The 21,942-nt window shown below is 34.4% G+C and overlaps 1 protein-coding gene across 1 annotated transcript; it reads left to right on the forward strand.

Annotated features, from left to right (window-relative positions):
• Positions 1 to 4,673: 4,673 nt before the first annotated feature.
• LOC132560342 (innexin unc-9-like) lies at positions 4,674 to 21,334 on the forward strand. Its single transcript, XM_060225014.1, has 2 exons — positions 4,674 to 4,784; positions 20,068 to 21,334. Exons 1-2 carry the CDS (start codon positions 4,732 to 4,734, stop codon positions 21,266 to 21,268), a joined length of 1,254 nt encoding a protein of 417 aa, XP_060080997.1. The 5' UTR covers positions 4,674 to 4,731; the 3' UTR covers positions 21,269 to 21,334.
• Positions 21,335 to 21,942: the final 608 nt, after the last annotated feature.

Raw genomic sequence — 21,942 nt, forward strand, 5'->3', positions numbered from 1 at the left:
TTCAATGGGTCAGAAGGAATTTAACATAAATAAAATCCAAAAACACCGTGAGATAAAGTTTTGTTGGTGTTTTTTGATAAAGCTCAATCGTCATCAATATTACTAAGATTAAACTGACTTATTTACAACTCAGTGAAAAGAATCGTTATCACGAGTGTTTTAACACCAGCAGATACATAGAAAAAATGGGACGAAACAACAACAAAACAAAACAAAACGAATAAAAAAAGACTGCCTTCTTTATTTATTTATTTATTTTCATCGAATACTTATTCTCCTATCTGTTCTGTTTTGAAAATGAGAAGTCAAGCGCAGTTTAAAACATATAATTAGAATTCTTCTATATCTTAAATGTAATATTACTTTATTTTCTGTTTTATCTTGTCACGTGGGCTTATATTTGACAACTCTAGATCTTAAAACCACGCTGTCTTTGTATAATAATTGGACAAATGAACTTTCTTATTGGTTTTAATTGTCGGAGAGGTTAAATTGTTAAAAGTTAACATCTTCTCTTTATTTAAGAGACCCTGGATCCTAATATCGGGTCTGTAGCTTCCTGGACCAAAAATTATCAAGTTATTTGTAAATGAATTACCTTCATTTTCAATGTTATATGGGTCATCCGTATTAAAATTAAGTAACATCTCGTTATTCGAGAGGCCCTAAGAACTAATATTGGGTCTGTAACATGCTGCCTTTTGAAATGAATGCCATTGACTCACTTTCAAGGTTACAGGGGTGAAATGTATCACACTCTTTAAACAACATTTCGATAAACAAGAGGCCCAGGGTACAGATAATGCTTATACGAAATGCTACCACGTATGTTCATATGTATTATCTTGATCCATTATCAAGGTCGCAGGGGTCAAGGGCGTCATATTTTCATAAAAACTTTTTTCTCAATGACCAATAGGCCCTATGAAGTGATATTTTACCTGCAGCAAGTTTACATAATGAGTTACCATTGAATGACCTTCACCTTTATTGATTGTAATAGAAGTTAAATGATCAAATATCTTCTAAATACCAAAGCAATGGAGGAGGTGTGTGTGTGTTGGGGGGGGGGGGGGGGGGGGGGGTTGGAAATATAAGAGTGTATCTTGTACCATATTCAAACACCAGGATACAAGTTAGCTTTCGTTTCTCTATAAGCTACACACCTCGTAAAGTCAGAATAACGATGACATATCGATGTGAAAGCTGGCGTGGAATGAGACAAGTAGCACGGCAAATGTTAGCTGACCAGATGTCTGTTTGTGTGTGTGTAAGCGTGATGGGAACACAGGTGTAAACTTTCAGCGACGTATGTATACACGATGTAAGACAGATAAACAAGCTGACTCAGTGTAAACAAAGAGACAATAAGTGTAATCGTGTAAATAAAATTATGACTCCCTCTCCAGACAACCCATCCTATCACACGAAGCTATGATGTGATGTAAAAGGTCTAATCGTGATGTTTCAATGACAACACTTTCACTTTCATCAGACGTAAGTAGTGTCCGAGGTGGTAAGGAATCGAAAGGCTTTTTCGGCTGTACTATAATCCTATGTACACCACAATAGAACGTTCTTTTACGAGATGGTAAAAAGATAACTGTAACAATATACTGTAGTCGATTCAACTACGCTAAACACTTGGACATAGATGTGTGAGAGTCTATGGTCCCCCTCGTCCCTATTTAGTACTGCAGATTATCTATTTGGATTCCTTGACCAGCCGCATGAAAAGTTTTTTTTTTTTTTTTGCCTGTCGACTGTCTTGTGACCAAGAAGTAAGCGATGCTTTAAAGAGTCGATACATTTTTATCAAATCCTTGGGAAGATATATAAAAGGATATATTCAATGGAAAGCAACATAGTCATGCTTGTCTTTGCAGGACACTGCACTAAATAGAGGAACTCGTCTTTTATAGCTAAGTGGTTCCTTTACTATAATTTGTATCACACTGGGACCCGAAACTAATGGGCTTTATAGACAGGTACACATTGTATATAGTCAGCCTTTCAAACAGGTTTTACTATGGTATATTGTATATGAAAAACACAAGTCAAAAATACAAAATGTCAAAATAGCGAAAGATTTTATGTTAACGTTCTGCTTGACAAGATAATACCATTTTGAATTGGCTGCAGTGATATTTCAAAGTTCAAATAAACTGATTTTAGTAAATAGGAAGGTAGTAGACAGGAAATGGGTGCCACATGTGTGTAACTCTGTTAGCTTTACGTCACGTGAAGTACACGAGAGTGATGATTTAAAAGAATACGAATATTTTCTGTCATTTTGTACGCAAAATTCTGCTTTTTGATTCGCCAGAAAAAAAACTCTGCGTTCTTGTTAACGATTTGTGGGGTCAATGGCAACACGCCACCTTGCAATGGGTCTGTTTGGACTTATTTTTACGCGCATGCTTTCAGTTTGCAATTCGGTTTTTCCGTCATACCAGCTTGAAATTATAGAAAATACAGATGAAAGCTTGAGTGAAAGATTAAAATGATACACTATTAAGCTCATTTTTTCTGTCTTCTTTTAGATAGGTTATGAGAAATGTGGGTGTTGTCCTCTCATATTATCATAAATTCCAGAGGAAAGTAGTTCACTGAAATGAAAATGACTTTTGTATGATAATTATCATCTTGTGTCATGGTTATTGGAAAATCAATCATTTTTTTCTCAAGACATCGTAATTTATAAAGCAATTATTTTTTATGAAAATAAAAACGAAACGCCCTTGTCAAATAAATCAAGCCCTACTTTCACTTTCGTATTTGCACTACAAAGCTTTTTGTTTTATGTATGTCTCTGTTATTTCGGTATCCGATATTTTACGAACTTTGCACTTCCTGTTTGTACGTTTCTATATTTACCTTCAGAAACTTGAGACCGCGTGACAAACAACACTATCAGGTTATCAGTAACAGGTCGGCTGTTTAATTCTGGTGTACACAACCATGAACTTTATAAACAATTATATAGAAAATAGAACCGGAGAGAAAGGGAGATTACTTCACAGACTGTAAGCTAGTACCGGGACGTGTCAGAAGAAGGAGCATTTGTTAGCTTATCTACACCGTGTCATACATATATAAATGTCCTGACTACGATCACACGTTCTCCCAGAATGCATTACGGTTCGCTACCTGTAATCATACAGGGAAAAGTTAGTATTTTCCAGTTCTCGTTTAGTTCCCGGTTATAGGAATTTATTATCCGAGATATCATTGATTTTATCATTATCATTCCTTATGACAAGAATAACACCATGATTAAACAAACAGCTGTATAAAACAAGGAAACAACTTACATGTTTACTTAAACTTGTCCAAAGACTTTTGTTGAAAACTTTGCCAGGAAATGGTCGATATTATGCGTATCAAATCGAAGAAAAAGGAGTACAGGAATGTTGATCTATTTAAAATGTAAAATGAAATTATCTTGATTGTATACATGTAATTACATAGTTGTATTTGTATTATAGATTAATTATTTTTATACTTATGAGGAATGTTAACATTTAGGTTAATGAATTACCACAATTTATATAAATAATAATTATCTACAAAAACATTTTGTATTCATTTTTGATTTATCACTCAATAATTTTATTCTGATTATCAGGATTATTGGAATGTAGGGATGACTCACATTTCATATAATGTAAAGCCTGAATTGATTAAACAACATAATTAGCCCACTCAGTTTATTAATAATTACGCCCAATAACATTGCGCCATAACACTGCTAACCTGCCTTTTGTATACCGTCGCCTTTAAAAATTACTGATGTCATTTAGGTATTCATTGCCTCAGTGACGCTATGTCAATTTTGACCCCACTGCTTTACAGGGTCAACCGGAAGTTCTCAACAGACGTAAGTAAAAAATAGCTCCATAGGGCACCAGCAAGATCGTGAGCGAGAGTCGACAATTAGTTGCGCTTTCTTTTTACTGAGGTATTATACTGAGGTATATAGGTACCTGTAGATTTCCCGTGTATACAACCTACATGTGTATCCACATAACACACACACGGGATATTACAGAGTACATGCATTTTACGTCACGTGATCAGTGTTGGAAAATACGGGAGTTTTAAATTGAAGAAGCCTTTAATATCATCAGATTCAAGATCAAATGTTGTACAAGTATATATTATATACTCGCGAGAGCTCGGAGTTAAAGCAGGGGTGACATTTCAAGTATGTATACGCTCTTCAATACTATGACGCCTGTTCAATTGTTCTCAATAGACGCTCCCCGAACCGTGTAAATCCCTTAGTCTTTTAAAGGGCACAAGCTGACGGATTTTAAATTGACAAACTTATAAAAAATAATATAAAGAGTTTGGCTTGTTTCCAAATTACCGTAAGTATATACTGGGTATACGGGTTGCCTTTGTGAGTTCTGTGACAGCTATTATACAGACAGGCCCATACCAGTGCTACGACTCGCGAAACAAGCACCGTTCTATTCCAACATGGCCGGCCAGGCACCAGCTCCTGGTTAGCTCTGAAACGAATTCTTGGATTTTTTTACACCGTGAAACAATTATCCGACGAAAGCAAAGAAAAGTAATTCTTCGTTAATTGTTTGTACTTCTCCATAAGGATCGCCAGTTTCTAATCCTTAATTGATAACGTTTTGAGAGTTCGGTGTAACTCTTGGTCTTCCAGAGTTTTGATATTTTTGGATTTGGTGGTGGTTCCAAGCCAAACCAGCCAACATGGGAAATGGACTCTGTGTGGAGACTGGCAGTTCTATGACAGTGTTTGACTGGTACGTATATGGTCAAAAAGTGACCAATAGTGGACAATACTAACAAAACGAGTGTATTTACTAACCCTTCCGTACCTAACCCTGTGTTTACTTATCATGTTCCGTGATTGTTACACAGACTCATGTGAACTGCAAACATACTATGCTATTTTTTTTTTCATTGTCGTTCTCCGTACGATATTTAAACCTAGCATCAGTTATGAGGAATGAAAATTACTGTACTTAATACAGAACACACAACATTCGCGTGTTTTTAATTGGTTTATTTTTCATTTAAAATACATGTTTTTAAAACAGCTTCTATCCAACAGAGCATGAACGCTTAAACTGTTTTATTAATTATTATTTTGAATAAGACGTCAACATAAACAAACTCACACCGTACTAATAAACTTGTTCGAAGTATATATTATATAACATTTGGTAACAAATCAACTTTAAATTACGTTATGGTAACCCCTAGCTCTTGTCGGTAACAAATTCTGTTATCTTGCTAATAAACTGCACGCTCGTGTGTTTCTAATGGGTGCCACGCGACTCGGGGTCTGTTTAAGAATACTCTGCATAAAACTTACAGCTTATATTCAAGTATGACATATCTGTGATACCAACACGTATAGAAACTATAAACCTAATGCTTTATCATCTTCCTACAATATTAATTGATATCTTATACTTTCTAACTACTATGCACAAAATGCCCATCCATGTTCAGAATTCTTGTCATTTTACGAACTTTTGAGTCTATTAATACGTGGACAAATAAATCAATGCCCAACTTTTAATATTCCTGGCAGTAAAAATGTTAACTTGTATATATGAAGCTGTTTCTGCTTGGAGTCGTTTGACCCCCTGGTAAGTCGTTTGACCCCCTGGTGAGTTCTGGGGACTCCACAAGTACAGAATATCTCGGCCAGATGTCTTTCCACTGCATGTTTCTGACAAGATCATGTTTCACGAATGAGAACGTGAAAAATCCACTGACATACTTGTATAGGGGAAAGTTCCATAGTGTGTAGACCAATTAAGTGTACAGAGCCTGTAATGTAATTGCTAATAACACCCAGGATGATGGAAAAGACTGACGTTCTCTGAAAATAATTTTCCACCGCAACACTCACTCGTGAGATAAGCATTACGCATTGGTGGTGTATTCACATCAGAACAAGTCATAATGTGTACCCCGTGCCGTGATAGATAACCCTCTTGTAAAGATATCAAGACGTGCCCCACAGCTACTCATAATTTTTAAGTTAAAATGCTATCTTATAGGATTTAGTTTCATATTCTAAAAAAAATACTTCCCGTTTTCATATCTATAAACATATTCTTTATTACTGTGGATGACGAAACGTTGTGAGCATTAGTTTATCTTTAAGTTATCTAACATGATATAACATTTACTTCACATACATACCCATTTTAATACATTTCGTAATATAGCATATACCCTTAATTATATATTTTATAAGTGTTACGTAAAAAAGCTATCTCCCTTAGACACAACCACTAAGAAAATTCAAGATATAGATATTTCCTCATTTATGTCAGAGGTAATAAATATCAAATTACCGATTTATTTATGTATGGTTTTATATTCACTTCCAACAGTATATTCTATGATATTAATATTCTACTCTCCTGTAATACGTTTTGACAAAGCTGTAATATATCATTGTATGGGATAACCAGATTCAGTCTTACATTAATGTTACATTTATTAACACCTTAACATCAATTCATTGCGTGTTGGCTATAATAAAGATTGTACAAAAGGACACCAGTGAGAAGCACTTACGAATTCAGTATCAGATACAATAGGGCAAATAAATAATCAAACAGCATCATACAGCTGTTTCATCCTTTTCTGACTCGTCAGTGATACCGAATATTAGCCAAGCATTTCTGATACATTTCTACAACAATTTGTGTGTAGATACAGCCATAGGTTAGCTTTATGTAGGCAACGCATAGAAGAAACAGCATGTTACAGTATGAAGTTCAAAATGTACACGTGCATGTGTTATGAATTAGCTAGTATAGATGCAAGAACGAAAAGGAAAAAAAACAAAACAGAAGCACAATTAAAACTTCTGAAACATTGGTAAAAACCAGGAAAATAAATGAAAACACCAGTAAATACTTTACATGTTTTTATTTGTTTGTATAAGTAAAGATTAATTGTGTTAGTGTACCTGCCCAAACAGTCTATAAAGCATTAAAGAACAAAGACATGTTCTGTTTTATCCAAACTCTGCAAACCATCTGAGACAAAGCTGTCTAAATCCTGTTGCCAAGCAACATTATAAAATAAATGCTACAAGTTGTTGTGGAAAGGTGTAAAATTGAAAATTAAGAATATGTGATACTAACAATATGTTTCTATAACTACCCGTCTTTAAATAAACTAGAGCAACATTTTCTGCCGTATAAATTTGTAAGTGCCGAGAGCCTGTTTTCATGGAGACTGCATATAAGAGTGTTTTGATACTCAGCGCTTCACGACTTCTAAAGTGGTAGTAGTACACCCAACAGACTTTGCTAAATTTCCTGAAACATGTTTTGACCAGAATCATCAATGGTATTTTTATAAATCACAGAAAGTTAGAACTTAGTTCTTGTATCTTTTTTAGTTACATACGATTGAAAAGACGTATTACAGCAAGGCTACATTAGGAAAAGATGGGTGTATTTACCAATTAACAATTAATCACGAATGTTATCACTTTTATCAAATTATGTCCTTGGATCTCGTTGTGTTGAAGCACCAACCGTCGGAAAGAGCGCTTGCCTCCGTAACCTCAAGTGAAGGTCCGAGGCATATGAATCGAAGTTCTCAGTTTGTGGCGGTTTGTTTCTCAGGAAGCTGAGAAATGAACCGGTATCTGCTGTTCTGTCCTTAGACAAAACACTTAACCCTTGTTTTCTCTGGACAGCATTTGACGGGACCCCGCTAGTTGTTCAGCGAGGTAGTTACCAGGTACTAAAAGTATACCCTGCCATAAAAACAAAAGCACCAACCGACTATCATTGTTGCGAACAAGTTACATCCTTCTAGACAAACAATATTTTCACTTCATTTTGAGTTCCACAATCTTCAAAAAGACATATACTAAACATTTCCACGTGTTTTCTCTATATCACGTGTACTGCTGTAACCATCTGTCTGTCAGTATGTGTTTCCTTTATTTACAAAAAATATAGCCCCTTATAGACTCTTAACCATACAAAAACGTACAAATAAAAAGTTTTGGTATTTATTTACATAGTAAATAGGAATAAGTGTAATTCCACATGTTATTTTACGTGTGTTACAAAAATATTTATTGCATAGACAGAGTAGAGATAAATAAAATAAGAATGAAGACAAGATTTGGTATAGATGTTTAACAGATACCAGGTGTAGAATTGGAGGGTTACAGGAATACCAGCATTGTAACTCCACGATAAAACACAGAATCCATAAATAAACGAAGATCGACATTATCACTTATTAATCAGCCTTAAACAATTTCTTTGCTTCAGAAAAAACAAGAGTAAAATAAGTTATCCCATAACTAGTTGAACTTCAGTTTAATTCATTGTTTGACTCTACTTTATTTTATCCAAATTTGTATTAAATGGTGCTGTTCATTTGTGTCTGTTGTACAACTTGTACAAGTTTTCGGTTTTCTTACATGGACTGAGGTGATAAGGTTAACACCCTGTCCCTTCTTTCTGACCATTTCTCGATATTTAAGATGGTTTGTATGTCATTAACTTGTCGACGCGGTTAAAATTACGAGGTTTGTAAAACGTAATGGAGACGATATTTCCAAACATTTAATTTCTCAATCCGTGCTGACTATAGATACATGTAAGTATTACGCTTATTGTTACATACACCAACATTAAATTTAGAACCTAACCAAAATAAAATAAAATATGAACAATGCTAAATATACATTCAAACACGATAAAAATGAAAATAAGGTGTGTGAAACAAGAAAAGTTTTATGGCAACCCAATGAACATACCTTGATTAGGTCAAATCTAAGTAATTGACACATTCTTAAATATCAAGAAATGAGAGAAGACAAAGAGCCCAATGGAGAGACAAATAAACATTTTAAATAAGGCTGACCTTCACATCATAGATAGAAAATCAAATTTAAAAATTACCTCACGTCGATCAGAGAGAAAACCATTGCATCAAAACCGTCTCTAAGTTTGTAGGCATGTGGGATTATGGGGATATTTTTTCTTTTTAAACAATGGGTTTATTACAGAAGAAAAAGAATCACCATGTGTTTTGTTTCATCTATATAAAATATACTGCCAAAAACATACAAGCCGTTGTCTAAGCCATTAATACGAAATCACCATTAATATCGATGAACGCATTATATGCTATGATTAATATTATACCCATTCCAAATATATTTCGAAATATAACAGATCTACTTATTAACCTATTTTAAACAAAATATTAAATACGCTTGTCTATATAAAAAGGATGAGTAATATCTCATTTTTCGGACACCGTTCATCCTGCGGGTGGACGGAGTAATCGGGATTGAAAATCAGATTTAGAGGGAAAAGTAATGATTAGGACAACAGCCGAATAAAATAGATTATACAAGGGTGTAACAAATTATGGAAAAATAAATGATTATTTATCATCTTTTCACACGTGGATTCTGACTTTCATATTCAAACATATTTTACACTCTGCTAATACAATTACGATAAAAGTGATATTTTATATTCAATATATTTTTAAAGAAGCCGGTACTAATTAAGGTGATTTTTATATCACATGTGTAGAACTCCCATTGTCCTCTCTAGTTTCTGATATAGTATATTGTGTATACAAGTTCATTGATAATACCTTGATATGTAAAATATCATTACTATGATTGTGAAAGTGTGTAACCGATTTTTTTCAATTAAAACTTATTTTGGTATCCGGAATAAACTACATGAGCAACATATTGAACAGAATTCGTCTACGCCTATTTAATTACGGAGTCTATTCCACCGGCTGTTTAAATGATGGCGGTGATAAGACCAATTAGGTATTGTACGGCTACCTATCTTTGTTTAGCCGGTATCGTCCATTGTGACACATATAACGACCATTGTTTCGCGGGTAGAAACACACTACATACGGAGACGTAATTAGCTACAAATGTAGTTCATTACCTTACACGGTCGTGTGAGTAGAGTTACACTTAACATGTATATGGAAATAAACATGAAGGTATATACTCCGTACACTTGCTTTACACCTGATTAATTTCAAAATTATTTGTCATAAACGCTTTAGTTACATATTTTTTTAGTGCATTAATACGCAGGACGCGCCATTAAATACAATTTTATTGAAATAATGTATATGTTTAAGGTCAGGTAGAAGACGATTTGAATAATTATACCAGAATAAAAACTTTAAATCTGTATATTAGTCCCTGTCAAGTTTTTCTTTTTTTCGGCATTTATACTTTCTGTCAAAGAATGAATGGACATTAATGCTGCTTCTCAAATTTCTACGTATTGAATAAACTATGGCCCATTTAAAAACATCCTTTAGAACTATTATAAGTGTTTTTCGTTATAAGCCTTCCCATTACAAAGTCCCCGTGTAATATGACCTTTCTTCCTATTGAGGTTGGACTAATTGCGCTATGTCATACCGCATTGATATCGCAGTCGAGGGTGTCTTAAATCTAAACAAAAAAGAAAAGAAAATCAAAAAGACCACAATGTTTGGGATTTACAATCCATGTTATTTCGACAAGTGGTGAATAACCTTGTATGTTTCACAGATTTGACAAAGTGCTAATATTTCGAAATTTTAATCTGTTCAGTCAAATTTTAATAGCAAGTGGTAGTTGACATTTAGTAACCTGGAAAGGTTTTATAAAGAAACACACTAGGTTCTGCAGGGTTTATAATTGTCTACACCTGACACAAAAGCCAGTCACGTACTTTCTGTAAGCTGTATTTACTTAACAACTTACTTTTAAATATCGCTTTTACTTATACTTAACCATATACTACACGGACACCAAATGAATACACGATTTCAGTGCCAGATAATAACCCTTTATGATAACATCGCTATTCAGTAGAGCTGATCTGTAGAGAAAATATGTCCTTATCCCAGGTCGTGGAACCTGTCAGAACTAGTAGTCCTTTACAATTACTGCCCATAGCTGATTTTTTGCGGAGCCGTAATTACCGCGAATCGAATGTTTACTATGATGAGAAGCTTGTAGAAAATGTTTTTAACACAACAAGAAAAACCAATATGTCACCATAATCATAACCCAAACTCATATTTTGTAAAACTTTGACAACATATGAACAAAAGAAAGATTTAGATGGAAACTTCAGAACAAGTGCCTAGTGAATGAACGCCATCTTTATCGACGGCACCGTCAATCCAACAAAGTAATGTCACGTTCTGAAATGAGAACAATGTATACAACAACAAAGCTTACAAACTAAAGAGTACCAAACGTACCCCACTTTATATCGCATAAGAAAACAGAATATTTCTAAACGAGATCTTTTTGACAGTTAATCATTTTCCCCGTCATGTTCGTCAACAAATTATACCGTTTCTGTATAAAACAAAATGTTAATTCTATAAGTGTGTATGGTCTATAAAGTTGTGTTGATGTTTACTATTAAGAGATTTCCTCTCTGAATAAGCTTTCAATATAGAAGATTATTTTTACGGTATCCGAATTTTTCAAATGCTGTCCTAAGTAACAATAAGCAAATTAGGGACTGATCAACAAAATCCTCATTAACTCTAAAAATCTATCAAACAAATACAAATCATTAGCAAAAGATATATTTACAATGAGACACCCAGAAAGATAAAATGATAAGACCAGGTGTTCCGAAAAGGTAAGCTTCTGCTTCATCTACGACACACGTCATGTAACCTTTGTTAATCCGAGAAAGAAATGTCATGTTCTTAAATAAGAACAAAGTTAACAACAAATAAAAAAAAAACACCAGACACACGTATGAGTTTCTAACACGCTGACGACTACCGATGATCATAACTTTGACATCGATCTAGAATTTATACTAACACACAGAATCGATTACCTTGGTCAAGAATCGATCACAGCAGCTTAAGTATCTAATACATTACTTGACGTCACCCATCTTATAAAATATAATTTCAGATTGATCTGTAATGGAAGGCCATGTCAAAATGTTAACGGTGTTTGTAGTATAGGTTTCATAAGTCTCTGTTGATGTAGAAATTAAGTACTTCACTTATGGAATAAGATCTCATTAACAGTATTTTAAGCTATTGTCCCTGTAACAGAATCAATATTTTCGATACAAACGTCCTTTAAACTTTATAAATATCTAAGATTGATAAATGTAAACAAATAGTTTGTAGAGTCAGACATTGTAATGTTTTATTGAGTAAAGCTTGGTACCTGACCCATTGTATAGTTTTGTTGATCTTTGAATCAGGTCACTTGGAGATCCCGACAGGTTTTATCGAGGATGATCAGGTCACGATGTAGGGCATTTTGTGATATTCTAGTCAATTACATTTGGTCCTTTGAACATTTTATGTTGAGTTTAACACTATCTGATTTACAGAGCTGGCGGTACAAGTAGGTTAGATATTGTATGTACACAAGTGTACAGATATTTTTATATATAGTTTAAGCTGTCGCGGTTTATAAGTAGCTTCACGTAAAAACGAATAAGATTTCTTTGTTGATGATATTTGCAATGTATTTACAATGCATTTGTCTAAATTAAGTTCCATCCGCAACATCATCGTATATCTATCAACAACAGATTGAAATACAGACATTACAGAGAACCATCATTTTGATGAAACTGTACGATTATACATACGTACATCACAAAACCCTTACAGACAGGGAGATCAAACATAAAACCCATTTATATCGGTTTTTTGTTACTATATGTATACAAATAATTCGTCTGGTTTAAATATCGTAATTGAATACAATAAGTGATTAAGTAAGAAATACACAAAACCTGATCACAGAAAATTTTCAATCTAGCCAACTTGTTTGCTTACTAATGGCAAAGCAATGCTTTAAAATAATTACAGATAATTTTGTATCTATTTAAATGATGAGGTCGAAAACCATCGATAACGGCCAGGTTCATCGGACATGTGTTCCGTGACTAAGATATATTAGTGTAAACCAAGTAACAAATAATTAAAAGGACTTATCTCCCCCTGGCGGAACAATCTGACCAATCACATGATCTGTTTTATTTATATTCAATACAGTTCAATACATCTAACTTAAGTTTGATATGACATGTCGATGAACCATTACAAAAGGTAATATCTGACGTCAGTCAAAACCATCTAATGCTCCTACAGAACAGACACAACAATATATAGGGCACTGTGATATCACAACGTCCTGAGCACCTGTCAGGTGTACGGAATACATTGACAATTAAGAGAAGAAATATGTTACAAATTAGTGAAGATTAAAAAAAGACACTTTTGTTTCTAACTAAGCACATGTCTCGGCATTGTAAACTAGTGACCCTCCCTGAAAGCGCACCACACTTATCAAATATACTCATACTGTTTATTATTAACCAGATAAAAACACTGCAGTTGGAGGGATATACATTTCACTTCAATTTCATTGTATGATAAAAACAAAATGTGTAGAGTGTAGTGAACTGTCACTAAATAAAACAACGGCATTGAAAATTACCTGTTTATATATTGAGCCCAATGTAACATCTAAAACTATATCACTTACAAGTATATCACAGCCTTCCCAGCCTACGTTTGATTGCCAGAACAATATACTGAAAGCCATTGTTGTTGAATGGCCTCTGTGAACATTTTATGATAAGAAATGTATTCTTGATATCGTTTATCTTCATGGTATTTCCTTGTTTACACGTCGTTTACATGGCGATATAAATAGATAAGGTAACTATGAAATGTAGCTATTTTTAGATGATGTCATCCAACGTTTTATCACTCTTGGCTGTGTCTTTATTTAGAATTGATATTAAAACCTCGTAAATTTAAGTTTTTGTTAAGTTTCCGTAAATATCTTAACACACACTTCTTACTAAATTGCCTCTATAGAGTGCACGAACCACAAGTTACACACAAATTACAGCGGATCTTGTCGGTTTCATAACGTAACTGCAATGTAAAATATAATTTCAATTTGTACATACATTGATAAGAACACACAAGTATATAAATTATATTTGTTGATAAGTAAGAGGGCTGAGGAGAACACAAACCGCATGATAAAAGATCATAAAAGAATACTGAGACGGTGTATCCAGAGAAAATAACGATTTAGTAATTATTGCAAGAAACTCTTTAAAGTCAGGTTCCCTAAACACCTATACAACAAACATGTTCATTCACCTAGTCCTAATGTTACACATATACTCACGAAGGTCTTTTGTGGCCAGCAAATACCACCATTGAAATAGATAGATGTGAATGTCAAAAAAGAACCACAAACGATTGTGAAAAAATAACCTCTGTTACCATGGCGTTAGAGTGCAAGCCACAACTAATTATATTTCCTTTCATTTCATCGCTGGGTGACTTTTGCCAGAGATAGTAATTTGTTAACTAACTCAGTAAACATAGTCTCGTCTCATCATTTAATTATAAGAAGAATTGTAAAGAAATCAACCAGTACTGTGAAGGATAACTATAGGATAATGTACAATTAATGCTCGTGTTGCGTTCCTCTTAACTTCGGCATTACATTTTATTCTTTTTGAATTCTCACTAACTTGGCACTTCAAACTGATTTACTATTGATTCTGAATGTTCAACATTATTCATTTTTGTTGTAATTGTAAATTTTCTCTTCATGTTCGGATCTTTGATAAGTCACACCCGAAGTTTCAAAATCTAGAGCCTTAACATCACAAACAACCCCTAAAAATATATGATATGCTGATTTATTGGCTGGCTCTACTGATTATAAATTTGTACTGAAAAGTACTTTTCGGTTGTCAATACTGATTAAAAATCTTTCATATCGTCAATATCAATAGTTTACAGTTATCTTAGATTGACAAAGGGCGAACTCTAAATTTCATTTTTTTTTTTTTTTTTTTCATGATTACATCTAACGACCCTTCTCTGATAGCATACACGCACTTGTTTATGTTCCTCGATTATTGATGTCCTATAATCATTTCCGGTCAAGGTGCAACTTTTTGATCGTATTTTCTTGGAACTTTATCAGTTAGTGATGAACGAAACCAGCACTAGTGAATCATATCACAACCTCAGTGACCTCGGAAATGTTGAACCAGCTAATCATAGCACCAAGGATAGGAGGGTTATAAATCTTTCTATACAAATTCGTCCTTATAACTTTGTTGTCAGTTTGTGGACAGGGCGACGGGTGTGCTGTTAACTCTGTTTAGTAGTTTTCTCAGTACTTTAAACGTGAGTTGGGAGTTTCTTGGATTCGGATATCATGACTAACCTCAACGAAAATATTTTTGAACATTGATTTTTAATCCATGCCCTTCCTAACTTTAGTATATGGATTTTCATTGCAATCCATGCTTTTGGCACAAAGCTAAAGAGAGAATACAGTGCATTGTATACCATGCATATATCATGATGAAAATGTGCGCACTATTTTCTGAACAATTCATTTATTTATCTAACAAACTATCTTCTTACAGGATTTTCCTTCTCATCTAAAAATAAGGCCTGCAACACAGAAGATGTAAAGCTAATACAAAATATCACATTACACAATGGATTTGTTACTAGGCTACAACTAAGTACATGGTGAAAGTATTTGGTAGGTTACCTGTCACCATAAATAACCAGAAAGTCCCCAACAAATCACGTGATCACATACAATAAACTTTCTTGGGTTTTTCCATAATGATGCTTTACCTGAAATAGACTACAGGCAACATTGGTACAAAGTTACGTATCTGCTTGATATAGAAAAATAGGCAAAGATAACGATTTTTTTAAACCACATCAGTTGATAGTGACAGAAAGACTACATCTCTACCTAACATATTTGTTATGAACAAGCAAGGAATAACCAAGGGTAGTAACGCGATGTCAGCCGCTTCACACGCAATATTATGAAAACACTATAAATAGATTACAAACATGAGTCCACAAGAGAGCCAGGTGTTATCAGTTTCTGGTGTGAAAACCACATTCATTACCTTAGTGTTAACAGATGGCTGTAGTCAAGCCATCTTATTGTACTACTTAGAAGAACACACACTGCTTTCTACGTAGATAATTATTTATATTCCTAACTCGAGTACACAGTTCGATATATTAAACACATCGCTTATTTCGAGGTAGCCTCTCATTGTAGTTTTAACTCTATCTAATACATGGACATAGTGAAATCGTAATGTATTTTAATAACTACACAAAGAAATAATAGCAAATGAAATCACAAAGTAGTATTTGATTGCTAATTATCATAAACAGGGCATGCAAGGCCACACGGTAGTCTTAAGGTCAATTATCACAGTGGTTTTACTGGTCACCACGGGGTAGTTTCAAGACTCCATCATCATCACACGATTATTTATGTTCCAGACACCAGTTTTTACAATCAATCAAAACAACAACTTGAATATAAGACGAGGTGTAGTTGTTACAGACCATCAGTTAGTTTTACCGAACTAACAAATTGACTAAATTGTCATACAAAAATACAGTAGATACAGTTTTAACGACTTAAAAACATAATGACGTCATACAGGAACACACAAATCAACAAGACTATATTGTTGTACAAAAACGCAATACATTCAGTTTTAACGACCTTTAAATACGATGACGTCATTCCGGACCGCATACTAAATAACTCGTCCAAAGAGTATGACATATATGAGGCCTTTTCAGCGTCCTTATTTAACCTCAATACAGCGAGGGAATCAAATATGCGAAAACCTTCTTTGCATTCCCAGCAAATTTGTTACCAAAATTACCAAAATCAAAATGACTGTAAATTCTTAGTAGTTCTTCTGTTCCTATTCGCCCCTCGAGGTTGTCAACGTTACGGCGTGTCCTAAAGAGTAACTTCTGTGTTTTCCCTCCGCTGATATGGACGTGTATAGACTCTATTTATATATATATCGTACCGAGTGACTCCGTTTTAGCTTTCTTTGACTTTGACACTTTATAATGAAGCTGTACATTATCCGAGACAGACGCCTGTAGATCCGTAGAGATTCACGAAGAAGTGCAGCAAAGTCTTAATGAGGTGTTTGTTACCTACAGGAACTCTTATAAAGCTCCAATTTTTTGCCTTTAATCTCATTTGCTGTTACTGACAAAACGTCCCAACATATAGCACATGAAAAGTAACCCCAGTTACCTTAGCAACAGGAATACTCGTAGTTGGGTGTATTTTGTTTATGCAGATATTAAATAAAAGTCCATACTTTGATAAATGTGTCTAATTAAGTTTTAGAGGTACATTGAAATTTGCTACATATACTAACCTCGACTTTTGTTTACCTACACTGAAATTTGGTGTATACACTTACATCATTAAGAGCAGTACGTTGCGTACAATTGTACATCCTTAGAGCTTAAGGCATGTCTTACCGACCTGGCTAGCATACTAAAATAGGTCAAATTCATCTGTTATGTATTTTCTGTTAGGTTCTGTTACATCATATATGATCCTGTTTTGAACCCCAGTGCTCTAAATAGGACAATAGAGTATATATATATGTTAGTGATGAATTGAACATGACTGATTCTATGGATCAAAATGTCCCCTCCACCGAGGAATCATGAAATAACGAGAATAGCAAATCGTCATGCAGCCATCGTATATTTATTTATATGTAGAATATAACTATTTGTTTAAAAGTTTGATACCTCGTCAGAATAAAAGGTTGATATCAATGACATAATAACACTAAAACAGTAGGCTCGTCGACGAAACGTTCAAAATTAAATCCTTCTGTACTTGACCGCTTTTCATCAGACATTGTTAAATCAAACTTTTGGTATAGATAATACATCATGTGGGTTAATAGGTATAATCGAGATGAACCTAAATATAGATAGCTATGTTTAACACAAAATGGGTGACACGTTATCATATCTCACGATGATGATGACCATGTAAGCGTCACTCGAGAACAGAAACTGGTGTCAAGTTGACGTTTGTCACAAAGCACACAAGATGGTTGCATGGTAGGTAGATCTTATCGAGAAATATTTTTATTTTTAGGTCATATAAAGCTGGAAGTGGTTTATACTCGGTAGTTTGCCCAATGTTTCTGTTATTGTATACCTTGTTCTCATTTTAGAGTCTGGCATTACTTACTTGGATCGACTGAGATTAACATGGCATATGTAATGAAGCAGTAGACGCTTGCTCTTCCGAAACCTTTTTTATCAATATTTTTGTACATTGTGTATTTTTTTCTCTTGAATTTCGCTGTAGATTATGATTATGTTAACATGTTGGTGTATTTTGCTACTGTTGGTACAAGATGGTTGACATACACGAAAAACATATAAGGTGACATATAACATATATATTAAACCAAAGTATAATTAAAGCTCAAATTCAAACAGTTCAACCATATGCAATCGCTATATATATTCATGACTCCTATAACGTTTACAACCTACCCATCGTAAACTTACAAGGACATCTAAGCAGGATAACATTACATTATTTGTTTTGCTGTTTGATTGAGACGCGATAGATGGAAGGTATGCCAGAGCATTTCTTTCTTTCTTTTTTTTCTTTTAGATCGTCGTTTTATCCAATATCTAGCGATTTACTTTGGTTTTCTTCACCGTGACAAAAGCAATGACAACGGTACACAATTTTTGAAATGATGAGACGCTTGAACATTTTCTAGATGCCTTCTTGCTACTACAGAGGATATAATAAAATCTCGAAAAAAGACATAGTGAAAGTGAAAGTGTCTGTTTTAAGATTTAAGAATAATACATCTTGTTGTAATCTTTATGATAAAACCGCGAATATTGAAAATCAGTAACATAACATTTACAGTAACATATCAGCATACAGGTATTTGTGTTATAGTGTTAACAAATCAAAACACAAGGACAGCTATTTGACATCTAAGATTTTTCTTATTTATTTTTTTTCTTTTTCTCTACTGAATATCATTTTATATTTGTATTCAAGGGAACTACTAACTATTGTCTTTTGTACAATCCTTTTTATATGTGTGAGAATAAAGGGAATATAGTAATTTATATTTCTTTATCAACGCATGATATTTATTGCTTTAAGAGTTTGCTACTGACTTCGTCATGGTTTAACCTGCCTACAAGGTAACGTGTTTTTTATGAATTGAATTTTAGAAGGGATTATTGTATTTAAGGAATAGCATTTAACATAATATTTAAATATTTAAATCCAGATATGGCAGGTGACTCGACTTTCGGTAAATATAGTACTTAATCGTGACGTAATCAAAATCAGCTTATCTATTCTATTTTTGTTTTAGTACGATTACTTTCGTACTAATCTCTAATATCCACTGTAGAGAATAGCGACTTGTAATGGATTTTTTTTAGTTCATTATAAATCTAGAAATGAATTTTACTGGTATTTGCCGTATCATCATACAAGCTAATTCGCAAAGCTGTATGCTAGTCAAAAACATGACAATTTCTTTTCTGAATTTAAAAGGTAATATGACATAAAAAAAATCAGAATCAACGGCAATCTGAAAAAATAGAAACCGTTGTATCATATTCATTGTTATATAATCACATCCCAATAGACCTGGTCGTGACTGCCTGAAAGTCCTACTGTTGTATCATATCCACCGTTATATAATCACATCCCAATAGACCTGGTCGTGACTGCCTGAAAGTCCAACTGTTGTATCATATTCATTGTTAGGTAATGACATCCCAATAGATCTGGTCGTGACTGCCTGAAAGTCCAACTGTTGCATCATATTCATTGTTAGGTAATGACATCCCAATAGATCTGGTCGTGACTGCCTGAAAGTCCAACTGTTGTATCATATTCATTGTAATATAATCACATCTCAATAGATCTGGTCGTGACTGCCTGAAAGCCCAACTGTTGTATCATATCCATCGTTATATAATCACATCCCAATAGACCTGGTCGTAACTGCCTGAAAGTCCTACTGTTGTATCATATCCATCGTTAGATAATGACATCCCAACAGCCCTCGATTATATTAATTCTTATATATAATTTCTAACGCCATGTTTTTGTTTTTTGCCCACCAGGCTCGACCACGTGCTCGGGACAGTTGGACACACCATAGGACTGAAGTCTGTGTATGATGATGATTTCATCGACCGCTTAAGTCACTATTATACAGTGATAATTCTTATAATATTTACTGTTATAGTAAGTACTAACCAGTATGTGGGGGATCCTATTGAGTGTTGGTGCCCAGCAGACTTTACAGAAAATCGGGTGGAATATACAAATTTTGTCTGCTGGGTGTCAAATACGTACTACATCCCGATGCAGCATCAGATCCCTGTTGAAATCGAAGGTCGCCGCCAGAAGGAGCTCACTTACTACCAGTGGATACCAATGATCTTACTCACCATGGCGCTTCTCTTCAAAATTCCCCGGATGGTCTACAAAGTGTTTTCGGCAGCTTCCGGTATAAGTTTGGATCGACTGTGTACCCTGGCAAAGGAAACGCAGTATGCTAATCCAGAAGACAGAGAGAAGAAATTGTCATATATCGTGAAATATCTTGACCAGTGGATTGAAGGGGTTACTCAGTACAGAGCTGGCATGTGTGTCCGATTTCGTCAGAGGGTTGGCCAGGTATGTTGCTTCCTGTGTGGACGTCACTATGGAAACTACCTCGTGACTGCAGTGATGGCGGTAAAACTCCTTTACCTCGCTAATGCTATAGGACAGCTGTTTCTGCTAAACGCGTTTTTGGGTACGAGCTATAATGTTTATGGTTTTGAGGTGTTAAGCAACCTTGTCAATGGCGATGATTGGACTTACTCTCCACGTTTCCCACGTGTGACCTTGTGTGACTTTGAAATTCGTCAGATGACGAATCTGCAACGATGGACAGTACAGTGTGTGCTGCCAATCAATCTCTTTAACGAGAAAATCTTCATCTTCATGTGGTTTTGGATAGTATTGGTAGGAGCGTTATCGGCTTTTTCATTTGTCATAAACATTTACTCTGTCATCTTTCCTCAACATCGGCGATCATATCTTCGGAAATATCTACGATTAAATGACATGTACAAAAAATCTGAACTCGACAAAAAGGTCGTGAGAAAATTTGTTGAATCCTATTTACAACAAGATGGTGTGTTTGTTTTACGTGCAGTTAGTAACAATGCCAACGATGTAATTGCTTCTGAACTCATCAAGTTACTTTACATCAACTTCAGAGAAAAAATGGCAAAACAACGAAATTCTGTAGAGGAACACAGCAATGTATGACCTGTTGTAGACTCTCGTTATTCTTCATGACCCCATTGTATATAAATATATATATGGATTCTTAATTGTACCGTGATCATAAGCCTTTACAATGGATCGATCATGCATGTGCATTGATGACGAAAGTTTTATTTATATGAGTAGCATTCCGTGATTACTAAAGAAAGTATAAAACATCAGTTTTTATAGGAAAATCTAACATCGATTATGATGAGAGGAAACCCTACGCATATCTTGTTGCAAATATTGTGACAAAGGCCGTCGACACCTAGCACGGCCTACTTAATAACAGATCATCTCAATCTCGCCCGTTATAGTTAAAGATAGGATTGATACTGGTTACAGAGAAACCCTTAAACATGTAACACCTACATATAAGATAGATAGGTTAAGTAGTTATATCTTGGTTAAAAAGAGGTTCAATTTAATGTAAGAAGTACAAAGGTAAGGGATTTCCCTGTCGTCTATGATCTGGTTCAGGACACAATGTCTTTTCAGACTGCTCTTATTTTTGGACTTTACAAACAAGGACTGGGTTTCGCTATGGATACGAAATTCGGTTTTAGTAATATACGACCTTTATCGTGGCAGCAGGTCGATTCATCTATCACCAAAGTTCGTTATGATCGAAAAAAAGTATGAAAAAATCAAAATATAACAATCGTTGTCAATAA

This window comes from Ylistrum balloti, unplaced genomic scaffold, assembly GCF_031769215.1.
Source record: "Ylistrum balloti isolate Yb309-2 unplaced genomic scaffold, AGI_CSIRO_Ybal_v1 Utg371050, whole genome shotgun sequence".
NCBI lineage: Eukaryota > Metazoa > Mollusca > Bivalvia > Pectinida > Pectinidae > Ylistrum > Ylistrum balloti.